The sequence below is a fragment of the Coregonus lavaretus genome (assembly GCF_964263955.1).
Source record: "Coregonus lavaretus genome assembly, chromosome: 7".
Lineage (NCBI taxonomy): Eukaryota > Metazoa > Chordata > Actinopteri > Salmoniformes > Salmonidae > Coregonus > Coregonus lavaretus.
The window spans coordinates 44,091,027-44,107,808 of NC_139994.1; the positions used below are offsets into that span (position 1 = coordinate 44,091,027).

The 16,782-nt window shown below is 42.1% G+C and overlaps 2 protein-coding genes across 2 annotated transcripts in view; one reads left to right on the forward strand and one right to left on the reverse strand.

The window, feature by feature from the left end:
• The window catches only part of LOC311132530 (arrestin red cell-like), a gene marked incomplete at its 5' end in the record, with an annotated part of 44,298 nt that extends 33,389 nt beyond the window's left edge, over positions 1-10,909 (forward strand). Inside the window, 4 exons of the mRNA XM_084165800.1 lie at positions 118-201; positions 4,903-4,979; positions 5,082-5,136; positions 5,268-10,909. Coding sequence (XP_084021926.1) covers positions 118-201; positions 4,903-4,979; positions 5,082-5,136; positions 5,268-5,361 — 310 coding nt within the window. The 3' untranslated portion in view covers positions 5,362-10,909. The remainder of the gene's footprint in view (positions 1-117; positions 202-4,902; positions 4,980-5,081; positions 5,137-5,267) is intronic.
• A 64-nt stretch (positions 10,910-10,973) lies between these two features.
• LOC311131733 (mediator of RNA polymerase II transcription subunit 11) lies at positions 10,974-16,750 on the reverse strand. Its single transcript, XM_084164855.1, has 3 exons — positions 16,480-16,750; positions 13,339-13,469; positions 10,974-11,303 (listed from the first exon to the last, which is right to left on the reverse strand). Exons 1-3 carry the CDS (start codon positions 16,547-16,549, stop codon positions 11,160-11,162), a joined length of 345 nt encoding a protein of 114 aa, XP_084020981.1. The 5' UTR covers positions 16,550-16,750; the 3' UTR covers positions 10,974-11,159.
• Between the last annotated feature and the right edge of the window lie 32 nt (positions 16,751-16,782).

The following is a 16,782-nucleotide window of genomic DNA, read 5'->3' on the forward strand; positions in this document are numbered from 1 at the left end:
CAATCCATTTTCTTGAACGGGGTGGTGTACCTAATAAACTGGGTGTATATGCATGCAGTTCTCCTCTTGTCTGTCTGTTGTGTTTCATTGATGTGTGTCTGTTTTGATGTGTTCCAGAGTGAAAGATGTGTCCAATAAGGAGGTTCTGGGAATCCTGGTGTCTTACAGAGTCAAGGTCAAACTAGTGGTGTCCCGTGGAGGGTATGTTACATATTGGCTCATACACATGCACTACTGTCTGTCTTACATAGATTCATGAAGTGGTTGTAAGTAAACATTTCCACCTGGATTAAGCTGGAACGTTTTCTGAGTATTAGTTCATCTATGCCTGATGTCTGAGTGGTCTCCCACTGGGCACAAACTGGTTGAATCATCAACATTGTTTCAACTTAATTTGTCAACCTATTGTGACATGGAATCAACGTGGAAAATACATTAGAACTGAAAAAAGTCATCAACGTAAACTGTTGTTTTGAGGGTGAAATTTAAACCACAGGATTATGTCATCATGGTATGCAAATTTCAACATAGACAAACCTTGTATAAAATATGTTGAATTTGTAAGTTTAAAACAACGTCAGATTTTCAACATTATATCCACTATCAGAAAAACAAAACAATAGACTAGGCAGCACCTCCTACTGGATAATTGAAATATCTACAGCTACCCTTTGGTCTCCCAAGCAGCCCTGCTTAGCTATGATATTTGTCACTGACAATTACCAATGTGCTATCGTGAGAATGATTGAGAGATCTCCACTAAATAGATTCACTGGTGCTATCGAACTCATTCCAAAGGGTCGTTTAAACTTTGCATCTGCACTGTTTCAAGTAAATATGTTTTTGTAAAATTGTCAGTGGAAATTGTTAAAAGTCGTCGTTGTGCATCGAGTTGTATGGTTTGTTTAACTTTGCAAACATTTAAAAGTTAAAAATCTGAATCTCAGTAGTCTCTGTTACAGTGGAATTGCCCTAAATCTCCTTCAAGTGCATTGACAATCAAACACAATTCAATATCACATTTGAAATACAATAAATAGCCTATGAACTTGTCGACAAGTTAACACATGATGTGTTGGATTCACGTCTCCATCTCAACCAAAAATAAGTTAAATAATGGGATTAAGCCAGTGGCTCAGATGGAACTTTCCAAACAGTACATACATCTCCTTTAAATTTTGATACTTGGTTGGGTTGTCAACCATACACAATTCATTATTACTTTTGTAATACAGTAAATAGCCTAACGTTAATGCTATTTTACAAGCTAATGTAACATTCAACCTTAAAATGAGTAACACAGGGCCTCCCGAGTGGCGCAGCGGTCTAAGGCACTGCATCGCAGTGCTTGAGGCGTCACTACAGACCCGGGTTTGATCCTGGGCTGTGTCGCAGCCGGGCCGCGATCGGGAGACCCATGAGACGGCGCACAATTGGCCCAGCGTCGTCCAGGTTGGGGGAGGGTTTGGGCGGCCGGGATGTCCTTGTCCCATCACGCTCTAGCAACTCCTTTGGCAGGCGATGCACGCTGACACGGTCGGCAGTTGTACGGCGTTTCCTCCGACACATTGGTGTGGCTGGCTTCCGGGTTAAGCAAGCAGTGTGTCGAAGACGCAGTGTGGCTTGGCAGGGTCGTGTTTCGGAGGATGCATGGCTCTCGACCTTCGCCTCTCCCGAGTCGGTACGGGAGTTCCAGCGATGGGACAAGACTGTAACTACCAATTGGATATCACGAAAAAGGGGTAAAAAGTAACAAAATAAAATAAAAAATGAGTAACAAAAATCCATGGCCACTTTTTGGGGCAACAATGTATTCTTATGCAATCACATAAAACGTGCTTGTTCAAGATAGCATGCAGAGGTCATCGCAGGTCTATGGAGATCTTCACAATTGAGGTAATAATCTACACAGAATCTCAAACCGCATTGATCACTTGCACCATCTCAACTGCAATCCAGGTCATTTGGTTCTGCTATTAGACACATTAATCAGTTGTATAAATAAACAAAATATCTGTATTCCCATTTGAACTTTGCTGTGCTGTAAATGGTTAAAAGCACAGCGATAGACATTTGGGTGACAACTAAACCAAAATCAGACATAATTCTTTAACTTTTGGCTTTCTTTTTGAGTGGGTGAATATAGGCTGTAATCTTATTTTTTATTTTATTTAACCTTTATTTAACCAGGTAAGCCAGTTGAGAACAAGTTCTCATTTACAACTGCGACATGGCCAAGATAAAGCAAAGCAGTATGATAAAAAAAACAACAACACATATGGGATAAACAAAAACGTACAGTTAATAACACAATAGAAAAATAGAAAATATATATACAGTGTTTGCAAATGAAGGAAGTTATGGAGGTAAGGCAATAAATAGGCCATAGTGTAAAAGAGTTACAATTTAGTATTAACACTGGAATGATAGATGTGCAGAAGATGATGTGCAAATAGAGATACCTGGGGTGCAAATGAGCAAAATAAATAACAATATGGGGATGAGGTAGTTGGGTGGGCTAATTACAGCTGGGCTGTGTACAGGTGCAGTGATCGGTAAGGTGCTCTGACATCTGATGCTTAAATTTAGTGAGGGAGATAAGTCTCCAGCTTCAGAGATTTTTGCAGTTCGTTCCAGTCATTGGCAGCAGAGAACTGGAAGGAATGGCAGCCAAAGGAGGTGTTGGCTTTGGGGATGACCAGTGAGATATACCTGCTGGAGCGCATACTACGGGTGGGTGTTGCTATGGTGACCAATGAGCTAAGATAAGGCGGGGATTTGCGTAGCAGTGATTTATAGATGACCTGGAGCCAGTGGGTTTGGCGACGAATATGTAGTGAGGGCCAGCCAACGAGAGCTTACAGGACACAATGGTGGGTAGTATATGGGGCTTTGGTGACAAAACAGATGGCACTGTGATAGACTACATCCAATTTACTGAGTAGAGTGTTGGAGGCTATTTTGTAAATTACATCGCTGAAGTCAAGGATCGGTAGGATAGGCAGTTTTACGAGGGCATGTTTGGCAGCATGAGTGAAGGAGGCTTTGTTTCGAAATAAGAAGCCGATTCTAGAATTAACTTTGGATTGGAGATGCTTAATGTGAGTCTGGAAGGAGAGTTTACGGTCTAACCAGACACCTAGGTATTTGTAGTTGTCCACATATTCTAAGTCAGACCCGCCGAGAGTAGTGATTCTAGTCGTGCGGGCGGGTGCAAGCAGCGTTCGATTGAAGAGCATGCATTTAGTTTTACTAGTGTTTAAGAGCAATTGGAGGCTACGGAAGGAGTGTTGTATGGCATTGAAGCTCGTTTGGAGGTTTGTTAACACAGTGTCCAATGAAGGGCCAGATGTATACAAAATGGTGTCATCTGCGTAGAGGTTGATCACCAGCAGCAAGAGCGACATCATTGATATACACAGAGAATAGAGTCGGCTCGAGAATTTAACCCTGTGGCACCCCCATAGAGACTGCCAGAGGTCCAGACAACAGGCCCCCCGATTTGACACACTGAACTCTATCTGAGAAGTAGTTGGTGAACCAGGCGAGGCAGTCATTTGAGAAACCAAGGCTAATTAGTCTGCCAATAAGAATGCGGTGATTGACAGAGTCGAAAGCCTTGGCCAGGTCGATGAAGACGGCTGCACAGTACTGTCTTTTATCCATCGCAGGGGGTGCAGAGCTGGTGGCCGGGGTAGGGGTAGCCAGGTGGAAAGCATGGCCAGCCGTAGCAAAATGCTTGTTGAAATTCTTGATTATCGTACATTAATCGGTGGTGACAATGTTTCCTAGCCTCAGTGCAGTGGGCAGCTGGGAGGAGGTGCTCTTATTCTCCATGGACTTTACAGTGTCCCAAAACGTTTTGGAGTTAGTGCTACAGGATGCACATTTCTGTTTGAAAAAGCTAGCCTTTGCTTTCCTAACTGATTGTGTATATTGGTTCCTGACTTCCCTGAAAAATTGCATATCGCGGGGGCTGTTCGATGCTAATGCAGTACGCCACAGGATGTTTTTGTGCTGGTCAAGGGCAGTCAAGTCTGGGGTGAACCAGGGGCTATATCTGTTCTTAGTTCTGAATTTTTTGAATGGGGCATGCTTATTTAAGATGGAGAGGAAAGCGCTTTTAAAGAACAACCAGGCATCCTCTACTGATGGAATGAAGTCAATATCCATCCAGGATACCCGGGCCAGGTCAATTAGAAAGGCCTGCACGCTGAAGTGATTTAGGGAGCGTTTGGCCATTTGACCGCGGACCCATTACGGACGCAGGCAATGAGGCAGTGCGGCAGTGATCGCTGAGATCCTGGTTGAAGACAGCGGAGGTGTATTTATAGGGTAAATTTGTCAGGATGATATCTATGAGGGTGCCCATGTTTACGGATTTAGGGTTGTACCTGGTAGGTTCCTTGAGTCAACACATGATAGTGCCTGGGGAGTAGGAGTGATATTGGGGGCTACAGGGCCTGGGTTACAAAGGAGCTATCTGAGGCAGGTTGAGCGGGACTGGGGGCTCTACAGTGAAATAGTACAATAAGAACTAACCGAAACAGCAATAGGCAAGGCATATTGACATGGGAGAGAGGCATAAAGCAATCACAGATGTTATTTGAGAGAGCTAAGACAACAGCTGGTAATGGCGAGGAAAGTTTGGGCTGAGGCTAAACAGATAAACAGGATGGGGTACCGTATAAAGGAACAGCCTTTAACAGCCTGGCTCGAGGCTAGCTCAAGACTAACTGGTGCTTGCTTCGGGACAGTGGTGATTAGCCAACAACAACAACAGCCATTCGGTTATTGATCAATGTCTCAACCAAATATTACCCAATTATCCACGTTGAAATGATGTGGTGTGCCCAGTGTGCTGGCATTGCTTTAACATTACTGTGTATGTCCTCTGTACAGCGATGTGTCGGTGGAGCTGCCTTTTGTCCTGATGCACCCCAAACCCACAGACCAACTCATTTCCAGACCTCAATCAGGTACAGACCAATGTGTGTGTGATCGAGAAAAATATATTTTAGAAATAAAGTGTTTTGCAGTGATATTTACCTGTTTTGCAATGTCATTACTTTATCCCACAGCCATCCCAGAAACAGATGCCCCAGTGGACACTAACCTGATAGAGTTTGAGACAAAGTAAGAGAGAGAGAGATGTGTGTCTCAGATTTCAATTTAACCTTGTTTGTTGTTGAACACAATTTTAATCTCTTCCTCTTTCTCCCTCCCTCCCTTCCTCCATTCATTCCTTCCTCTTCCCTCTCTCTCAGTAATTTCTCTCAGGATGATGACTTTGTGTTCGAGGACTTTGCCCGTCTGCGACTGAAAGGAATGAAGGACGATGAGGATGACCACTTCTGCTAGTTCTCCCTCCCCCAGGACCAGGCACCCAAACCTGGGGAGAGCAGCTAGGCGAGTCACTGGTCTAGTCTCGGCACCAGACAGTAGGCCCAACTCCAGAAAAAGGGTGCAGGAGCACTCAGATATTTTAAAAAGCCTCCTCCCTTTCTCTTCTTATGCTTCTTTTTCTCCCCTCTTCTTTCTCCTACATCTGCGATGGCATTGTTCATTTCTACTCCTTTGTTTTTTCACTCCTTTTGTTTGAAAAACAGAGATAATGAGAGAGAGAGGGAGATATTTATAGGGAGTGTCGAGTCGACTGTCTCTGTTTTAGGAAATAATTATATACGTTTTGGGTCCATTCGTTGATTCAGGGTTGATCTTATATGTTCTATACAGTCGTGGTCAAACGTTTTGAGAATGACACAAATATTAATTTTCACAAAGTCTGCTGCCTCAGTTTTTATGATGGAAATTTGCATATACTCCAGAATGTTATGAAGAGTGATCAGATTAATTGCAATTAATTGCAAAGTCCCTCTTTGCCATGAAAATGAACTTAATCCCCCAAAAACTTTTAGACTGCATTTCAGCCCTGCCACAAAAGGACCAGCTGACATCATGTCAGTGATTCTCTCGTTAACACAGGTGAGAGTGTTGACGAGGACAAGGCTGGAGAAGGTGAAAAGGTGAGCGCTACCATCAGTCCTGTGTCATGCCAACAGTAAAGCATCCTGAGACCATTCATGTGTGGGGTTGCTTCTCAACCAAGGGAGTGGGCTCACTCACAATTTTGCCTAAGAACACAGCCATGAATAAAGAATGGTACCAACACATCCTCCAAGAGCAACTTCTCCCAACCATCCAAGAACAGTTTGGTGACGACCAATGCCTTTTCCAGCATGATGGAGCACCTTGCCATAAGGCAAAGGTGATAACTAAGTGGCTCGGGGAAGAAAACATCGTAATTTTGGGTCCATGGCCAGGAAACTATCCAGACCTTAATCCCATTGAGAACTTGTGGTCAATCCTCAAGAGGCGGGTGGACAAACAAAAACCCACAAATTCTGACAAACTCCAAGCTTTGATTATGCAAGAATGGACTGCCATCAGTCAGGATATGGCCCAGAAGTTAATTGACAGCATGCCAGGGCGGATTGCAGAGGTCAACACTGCAAATATTGACTCTTTGCATAAACTTAATGTAATTGTCAATAAAAGCCTTTGACACTTATGGAATGCTTGTAATTATACTTCAGTATACCATAGTAACATCTGACAAAAATATCTAAAAACACTGAAGCAGCAAACTTTGTGAAGACTTTTGACCACAACTGTAGGTCCCACTTTATAAGAAGCGGGCAGACAGACAGATATACGTTTGTAATTATATACATGATTGAATACCATGTAACTAGGGTGGCAAAATTCCGGAAACTTTTCCAAAATTCCCCGGTTTACCTGAAATCCGGTTGGATGATTCCAGATTTCCTGCTTATTCCCTCCTGATTCCGGGATCTTCCAACCGGGATTTCTGGAAAACCTGGGAATTTTGGGAAAGTTTTGGGAATTTGTTACTTGAATGTACAGGACTACATTGCTGCACAACTACTTAGAGGGAACGTGAGTTTAATAGTTTATGCAATTACATTGTTATTACATGGTTATAACCTGTTATTACACTGTTATTACTTTGTTATTATCAGTGGTGTACTGGAGGGTAAACGCACCTAAACGCTGTTTGCGCAGCATTTTTTTCGCGAGCGTTTACCCACCTTTTGTGGGAAAATGCATTGAAAGTATAGGGAGCATTACTTTACTCACCGCGAACGGTGATCAGCGTTTACCCACCTATTTCTTTTACCACTACATCACTGGTTATTATGCTACTATTATCATTATCATTACACATTTTCACTTATCCTTAACACACACTCATTACCCAATTTGTAATAACTCAATACCCAATACTCTACCCATTATGGCAAGTGTAGAACGATTACATATCGTCACAGTGAGGGAGGGAGTGAGTGCAGTGCACTTACAGTGAGGAAGGGTGTGAGTGTAGTGCACTTACACTGAGGGTGCGAGTGTGGTGCACTCATCGTAAGGATGCAGAGAATCATATGTATAGATAGTGTGGCCTTTTCTGTTATGGACTACATAGGAGACGTCCGGCAACAAAACCTACACACACACACACACCCTACATGCAATGAATGCCATGAACACGATAAATAACTATTATTTTACGTTAATGATTTGCCAAAAGTCAGGTGGCATGTCCTGGTTGCAGTTTGATTGAACCCCACCGTCAATAAGATTAGGGCTCATGTCTAGGATGTACTGTACTGAGCTAGGATCAGCCCCCCCTCCCCGTCCCTTCCATGTAATGTTATTCATTATGATCAACCAGGCCAAAACTGATTCTAGATCAGCCAAGGAGATTTTTTGATTAAGTCACAAATGTGTGTTCAATTGCACCCCTGGTGTGTGATAATCAGTACTGCAGTCTTCTGCAGGTCTCTTGAATATACTGTAGATTCTGGAAAGAAAGTTTGATGCAGGTTGAAGTTTTCCCCTAATCACTGATAACAGGGTCAGATTGTTTTAATCAGTGTAATGGTAAATGTTATGATTGAGGGTAGGGTTATCTGATCCTAGATCTGTGGTTAAGGTATCTTCTACCTCAAATCTGCTAAGTTTATAATTGACCAATCTCTCAAACCTACCAGCATCCAACATTAGCCTCAATCATCAGAATTACCAATGTAGGGAGGAGTGGAAAGGGGAAGGGAGGAAAGATGGGAAACGCCAGGCAAGGGGGATGGGAGGTAGGGAAATTAATGGGGGAGAAATAATTATATTTTTGTCGTTGTAATAATCGCCAGAGATATGTGTACTTAAATGTTGCCATTATTTTTTTTAATTCTAAAGACATTTAATTTTTCATTATTAAAAAGTCATAAGTGATATGAACTAACCTTATGATAATTCCCTGCTGTATTCTCTCAACTGCTGTAAATATTATTACTGTTCTGTTCAACTCAACAGCCAATAGGAAGGAGTTCACTATAGATCACTGCAGTCCAATCAGAGCACAGTTTATAGGATAGTCAGTCAGACTCCCCAATCCAGGTTCTCCAGGACCTCTTAGTATGCTGGTGTTCACAGTTAAAATGGTGTAAATTAAACTTAAAACATTCTTCATCAATTGAATGTTGTTTCATAAATCCATGTTAAGGTCAATAAATAAGTTCACTTTTGAATTGTATAGGAAACCGGTATAACCAGGATATGGAGAGATAGAGTGAATCCCAAACCACCCCCTTGCCCCTACCAACTCGCTCGGAGAACCCTCCGTTGTCACGTGTTGCTGACGTAACTCCGAGGGTGACTTCTAGAGAGTGACGATGGGATCAATAGACCCATCAACTTTGGGACACACTCCTGACTTGAATGAATAATACGAGCATGAAATTATAATTAACAAATCCCCTCTGCCGTTTTACAAGATATAAACCTCAGTAACAGTTAAACATTTAATTTGGGAGGTACTTAATCTTTTACATGTGTCAAGTCTTGAAATCAGACAAACAAATGCACGTGGCATATAATTAGGCACGCCTCTAAATTCCTTTGTATGAAATTGGTCAAACTCTAAACATATCGCAGTGCATGTCAGGATTGCACTTCGCTCTGAAGCCTGCAGCCTTGTTATCTGATAGTCTAATTAGCACTTATCACCCTTGATAATTTTCACTCCCTCAGCTTTGGGACACTTGTGCAAATGGTGGAGGCAAGTGTGAACGCGCAAATGGAGGGGCGATGGGAAGGGGATGATTTGGGATTCAACCATAGGCTACTGCTGTAGTATCTAGATTGTAGACACTTGATAGGATAGTACAGAGAAGTACATTGCAGTCAATTATGGGTATATGTGTGTCTATACTGGTGTGTAGGTGCAGAACAAAGGTAGATAAGGAGGATTGATTGATTGCAACTTGGCTCATTTATCAGATTGGAAATCACTGTGTTTGATCAGGTTATAGATTTATATAACATAAAAACATAAAAGGTGAAAAGTATCCACCTTATGTACAGTTCAGAAGGATAAGCTTCAACTACAGCAAACCAAGAGCTACAAATTACTAAGCCAGCAAATGCAATGTAACAACAATGATCACCTCTCATAAGATGTATTTTAATATCAGGGCAGAGGTGTGTTAAATTGATTTGATTGTAACTGTCGCCATTTTGGTTTAATGACAAGAATGTGTTTTTTTCTTAACAATGTGTTGCCTAATTCAACAACTTTCCATGGTTAACAAGAGTTATATTGGTCACGTTAACAAAACATTTGGTACATTGGTTGGTTTTTACACATTTGAACGCACCCAGATGATGATGATGGAGGTTGTACAATTATAGAAATAGAATTACTAGAACGGAAATCTGCATTCAAGTTAATGTTTTGCTTTTGTGTAAATATATTTCCAGCGGTGTGATGTCAGTCACAACACATTGGTTATGAAGTCCCACATTAAGGTTATAAAGGTTCATAAGAAGGTTATGAAGCTCATACTCTGTTCATGTTATGAATGGATTGACGCATGGCATGGTATTCTAACAATGTACTGTCTTGCAACAGTATGGAAAATGTTGTGATATTTGTGATATAGAACTTTTAGAACCTCCAGAAACTCTTTGGGACCATGTAAACGTTACAATTTTTTGGTAACTCTGTACCTTAATTGGCATCTTATGAAGCCTAATGAACATTCACAGCACTGTAGAAGCCATAGAGGTTTATTAAACTGTGTAATTAAGCAGTAAGGCCATTATATTGATAATATGTCACAGCTAAGGCCATGGGCCTCTTGTCTTGTTACTATATTATACAGTTACATGTGCAATGAATGTTTAATAAGGCAAATGACTTCATAAGAAACAGCTTTAGGTAGAAGTGTTACCAGCTTTTCCTTTTTTTTGTGTAAATCTGAATGCCGATTGTCCTCATGTCTATAAACCAGTGAAGTGTAGAAAAACTTAAAGTAGAAGTTCAGTATTTTACAATTTATCCATGGATTACAGTTTCTCCTGGCCCATAGACTACATTCAGGGTGAGGAACCATCTAAAATATTAAGTATTTTACTGAACTTCCCCTTTAAAAACAAATATTCTATTTTTGTTCCCTTCAATCTTAGTTGAGGTATCTATCCATGGAAACGCACGCAATCATGTCGATTTGTAGACTGTTGTGTATCGAGTCAGACTTATTTTATTTTAAGGACAATTTAAGCTACTACAAAAATGTAGATTCATAGAGAACTATACTTAAATGCTACCTGATACTTTATCTGTGAATTAATTAAATTAAGACAAAGTATATTGTTATCAAGAAAACCAAGATGCTGTAAAAGCAATATGTTATTTTAGTCAATAAAATGGAACAAAATGACAATGTAAAAGATTACAAAAACATTACAACATTGGAGAATATATGTCGCTTCTTTATTTTGTACTGCATTTTAGAAAATGTCAAATAAAAACGTGTCTGTTTATTTGTAAGTGTGTGTACCTTCTGTGTGTGTTTATACAAGATAAATGTATGCATGACACAAGCAGGAAAACGTAATGAAACACTAACTTTATTACAGAACATTGCCAGATACATTTGACTGATATCATACAAAAATAAAATAAAAGTATTTCAGTCCCCACCTCTCTTCGGCAGGTGGTCCTAAAACACCATGGTGACAGCAAGCGATGGAAACATCCACTTACTGCGCTCTGCCGAGTGCCGACCATGTGTGCTCTCTCAGGGTTGTGGATCCAGCATGACTTCGCAGGTGCGTCCCAGCTCTCCCAGTTTGACCCTGGCATATTCTGCTCGGTTCAAGGCCATCTGACAGTCTTTCCTGGCTGAGTATGTGGAGCCTTCGTGGGGCTGGCCTGTGGCAACCTACAAGGGACAGAGGGAGAAAGGGAGAAATGTTAGTGTTCAGTTAGGTGAATGTGGGCCGTTCTGGCTCGCACAAGGCTACACTACTAGGTGAATGTGAAACATGCATAACTTTGATGTAGAAAAATGTAGGCCACATGAGAGCTATATCTACACTACCAAGTTACACACAGTACCAGTCAAACGTTTGGACACACCTACTCAATCATGTTTTTTTCTTTATTTGTACTATTTTCTACATTGTAGAATAATAGTGAAGACATCAAAACTATGAAATAACATGTAGTAACCAAAAAAGTGTTTTAAAAAATCAAAATATATTTGAGATTCTTCAAATAGCACCCTTTGCCTTGATGACAGCTTTGCACACTCTTGGCATTCTCTCAACCAGCTTCATGAGGTAGTCACCTGGAATTCATTTCATTTAACAGGTGTGTCTTGTTAAACGTTAATTTGTGGAAATTCGTTCCTTCTTAATGCGTTTGAGCCAATCAGATGTGTTGTGAAAAAGTAGGGGTGGTATACAGAAGATAGCCCTATTTGGTAAACGACCCAAGTCCATATTATGGCAAGAACAGCTCAAATAAGCAAAGGGAAACGACAGTCCATCATTACTTTTAGACATGAAGGTCAATCCGGAAAATTTTAAGAACTTTCTTCAAGTGTAGTGGCAAAAACCATCAAGCGCTATGATGAAACTGGCTGTCATGAGTACTGCCACAGGAAAGCAAGACCCAGAGTTACCTCTGCTGCAGAGGATAAGTTCATTAGATTTACCAGCCTCAGAAATTGCAGCCCAAATAAATGCTTCACAGAGTTCAAGTAACAGACATCTCAACATCAACTGTTCAGAGGAGACTGCGTGAATCAGGCCTTCATGATCGAATTGCTGCAAAGAAACCACTACTAAAGGACACCAATAAGAAGAAGAGACCTGCTTGGGCCAAGAAACACGAGCAATGGACATTAGACCGGAGGAAATCTGATGAGTCCAAATTTGAGATTTTTGGTTCCAACCGCCGTGTCTTTTTGAGACACAGAGTAGGTGAACAGATGATTTCCGCATGTGTATTTCCCACCGTGAAGCATGGAGGAGGAGGTGTGATGGTGTGGGGGTATTTTGCTGGTGACACTGTCTGTGATTTATTTAGAATTCTAGGCACACTTAACCAGCATGGCTACCACAGCATTCTGCAGCGATACGCCATCTCATCTGGTTTGCGCTTAGTGGGACTATAATTTGTTTTTCAACAGGACAATGACCCAACACACCTCCACGCTGTGTAATGGCTATTTTACCAAGAAGGAGATTGATGGAGTGCTGCATCAGATGACCTGGCGTCCACAATCACCTGACCTCAACCCAATTGAGATGGTTTGGGATGAGTCGGACCGCAGAGTGAAGGAAAATAGCCAACAAGTGCTCAGCATATGTGGGAACTCCTTCAAGACTGTTGGAAAAGCATTCCAGGTGAAGCTGGTTGAGAGAATGCCGAGTGTGCAAAGCTATCATCAAGGCAAAGGGTGGCTACTTTGAAGAATCTAAAATATATTTTGATTCGTTTAACACTTTTTTGGTTACTACATGATTCTTCATGATTCTACTACATGAGTCCATATGTACCATTTCATATTTTTGATGTCTTCACTATTATTCTACAATGTAGAAAATAGTACAAATAAAGTAAAACCCTTGAATGAGTAGGTGTGTCCAAACTTTTGACTGGTACTGTATATATATTTCAATTCACGGCATGGCACACTGTGTGCGAGGGCATGCATGTGTGTCGATCTGTGTCTGTGTCTTCTTTCTCCTACCTGTGTGAGGTACTGATCTGGGACCGGAACTCAGTCTACTCTGACAGAGCTAGTGAATTTACTAAGCTGACTGTCTGTGCGTCTCTGTGTCCCCTCTTACCTGTGTGAGGTAGCGCATCTATGAGCTGAGCTCAGTCTCCACTCTGTTGACGGCCCCAGTAAACATGCAACTGTGTCTTTCTGTGCGTGCATGCGTCTCTCTGTGTGCGTGTGTTACCTGTGTGAGGTATCTGATCTGTGAGCTGAGCTCAGTCTCCACTCTGTTGACGGATCCAGTAAACTGGCTGAGCTGTCTGTCCAGGAAACTGGCGTTGTGCTTGTCTTTAGACAGCTCCAACACAATGTTGCCTAGAGAAGATTAACAAAGAAAACAGAATTAGGCCTACAGCTTATGTAATTACTTATAGAAACTGGCATTGCTTGTCTTAAACCACTACAGATATTGAGAAAATAGAGTGACAATGAATGCCCATTCTTTCTAGAGCTCTATTTCTATTATATAAATGTGTGGCTAGGTACAATTAGTTAGTTAGCGATGTAACGACACAGATACTATTGTTAGCTCTGGTCCAGGGTGAAAGCCCAGCGTTAGCAAGCCGCACTAACGCCCTGGATCAGAGCTAATGTACAGTGCATTCGGAAAGTATTCAGACCCTTTCCCTTTTTCCACATTTTGTTATGTTACAGCCTTATTCTAAAATGTATTAAATTAAAACATTTCCTCATCAATCTACACACAATACCCCATAATGACAAAGCGAAAACAGTTTTGACATTTTTGCAAATGTATTAAATAAAAAACAAATACCTTTTTACATAAGCATTTAGACCCTTTGCTATGAGACTCGAAATTGAGCTCAGGTGCATGCTGTCTCCATTGATCATCCTTGAGATGTTTTTACAACTTGATTGGAGTCCACCTGTGGTACATTCAATTGATTGGACATGATTTGGAAAGGCACACACCTGTCTATTACAGTTGACAGTGCATGTCAGCGCAAAAACCAAGCCATGAGGTCGAAGGAATTGTCCGTAGAGCTCTGAGACAGGATTGTGTCAAGGCACAGATCTGGGGAAGGATACCAAAAAATGTCTGCAGCATTGAAGGTCCCCAAGAACACAGTGGCCTCCATCATTCTTAAATGGAAGAAGTTTGGAACCACCAAGACTCTTCCTAGAGCAAGCAGCCAGGCCAAACTGAGCAATCGGAGGAGAAGGGCCTTGGTCAGGGAGGTGACCAAAAACCTGATAGTCACTCTGACAGAGCTCCAGAGTTCCTCTGTAGAGAAGGAAGGGAGAACCTTCCAGAAGGACAACCATCTCTGCAGCACTCCACCAATCAGGCCTTTACGGTAGAGTGGCCAGTAAAAGGCACATGACAGCCCACTTGGAGTTTGCCAAAAGGCACCTAAAGGACTCTCAGACCATGAAAAACAAGATTCTCTGGTCTGATGAAACCAAGATTGAACTCTTTGGCCTGAATGCCAAGTGGCACGTCTGGAGGAAACCTGGCACCATCCCTACGGTGAAGCATGGTGGTGGCAGCATCATGTTGTGGGGATGTTTTTCAGCGGCAGGGACTGGGAGACTAGTCAGGATCGAGGGAAAGATGAACAGAGCAAAGTATAGAGAGATCTTTGATGAAAACCTGCTCCAGAGGGCTCAGGACCTCAGACTGGGGTGAAAATTCACCTTCCAACAGGACAACAACCCTAAGCCCCCAGCCAAGACAACGCAGGAGTGGATTTGGGACAAGTCTCTGAATGTCCTTGAGTGGCCCAGCCAGAGCCTGGATTTGAACCCGATCGAACATCTCTGGAGAGACCTGAAAATGTGCAGCGACGCTCCCCATCCAACCAGACAGCGATTGAGAGGATTTGCAGAGAAGAATGGGAGAAACACCCCAAATACAGGTGTGCCCAGCTTGTAGCGTCATACCCAAGAAGACTTGAGGCTGTAATCGCTGCCAAAGGTGCTTCAACAAAGTACTGAGTAAAGGGTCTGAATACATGTAAATGTGACTCCACACTGCCCTTACCCACCTGGACAAAAGGAACACCTATGTGAGAATGCTGTTCATTGACTACAGCTCAGCGTTCAACACCATAGTGCCCACAAAACTCATCACTAAGCTAAGGATCCTGGGACTAAACAACTCCCTCAGCAACAGGATACTGGACTTCCTGACGGGCTGCCCCCAGGTGGTAAGGGTAGGCAACAACACATCTGCCATGCTGATCCTCAACACGGGGGCCCCTCAGGGGTGCGTGCTTAGTCCCCTCCTGTACTCCCTGTTCACCCACGACTGCGTGGCCAAACACGTCTCCAACACCATCATTAAGTTTGCTGACGACAACGGTGGTAGGCCTGATCACCGACAACGATGAGACAGCCTATAGGGAGGAGGTCAGAGACCTGGCAGTTTGGTGCCAGGACAACAACCTCTCCCTCAACGTGAGCAAGACAAAGGAGATGATCGTGGACTACAGGAAAAGGAGGGCCGAACACGCCCCCCTTCACATCGACAGGGCTGAAGTGGAGCGGGTCGAGAGTTTCAAGTTCCTTGGTGTCTACATCACCAACAAACTATCATGGTCCAAACACACCAAGAATGTCGTGAAGAGGGCACGACAACGCCTTTTCCCCCTCAGGAGACTGAAAAGATTTAGCATGAGGAAGGCCCAAAAAATTGTCGAAGACTCCAGTCATAGACTGTTCTCTCTGCTACCGCACGGCAAGCGGTACCGGAGCGCCAAGTCTAGGTGCGCCAAGGCTCCTTAACAGCTTCTACCCCCAAGCCATAAGACTGATGAACAATTAATGTAATGGCCACCTGGACTATTTGCTGCTATACTATTTGCTGCTACTTGCTGTTTATTATCTATGCATAGTCACTTTACCCCTACCTACATGTACAAATTACCTTGACTAACCTGTACCCCTGCACATTGACTGGGTACCGGTACCCCTTGTATATAGCCTCATTATTGTTATTTTGTGTTACTTTTATTTAAAAAAAATTTATTTAGTAAATATTTTCTTAACTATTTTCTTAAAACTGCCTTGTTGGTTAAGGGCTTGTAAGTAAGCATTTCACCTGTTGTATTCGGCGCATGTGACATAACATTTGATTTATTTCCGTTTTTTGCTTTGTCATTATGGGGTATTGTGTGTAGATTGATGAGGGGGAAAAATACAATTTAATCCATTTTAGAATAAGGCTGTAATGTAACAAAATGTGGAAAAGGGCAAGAGGTCTGAATAATTTCCGAATGCACTGTATATCTAACTAGCTAGGTATGCGTTTGTTATTACAATGTATTTGAACTGTTGTTGATGAATGCATGGGTAGACTAACCAGCGCACTGCAGAATCGTTGCAATTTGATTCTCCACCTCTTCCAAAGCTCGCAGTCGGTCATTCGCCATCAGGATCAATTTCACTCACTGGGAGTAATAAAAAAATAGACAAACGAATCTTACCAGAAGCGGCTACGGCACACTATCGTAGCAAACAGGTTGTTAATTCATTACATTAATCCAAAATGCAGCCCAACTCCTGCATAATGCACAAAAAAAACACTACAGAAAGCGAACATCAACAAAACAAAAACCTTTCCGAGTAAGGGCGCATATAATTGACGTCAACATCTTCATTGCCT

Bases quoted from the DNA above. Each gene is read 5' to 3' on its own strand.
- LOC311131733 (XM_084164855.1), bottom strand. From the start codon at position 16,549: ATGGCGAATGACCGACTGCGAGCTTTGGAAGAGGTGGAGAATCAAATT. The intron at 13,470-16,479 runs GTTAGTCTACCC...AATCTTCTCTAG, and splicing joins AACGATTCTGCAGTGCGCTG to GCAACATTGTGTTGGAGCTG. The intron at 11,304-13,338 runs GTAACACACGCA...TGTCCCTTGTAG, and splicing joins AGATCAGATACCTCACACAG to GTTGCCACAGGCCAGCCCCA.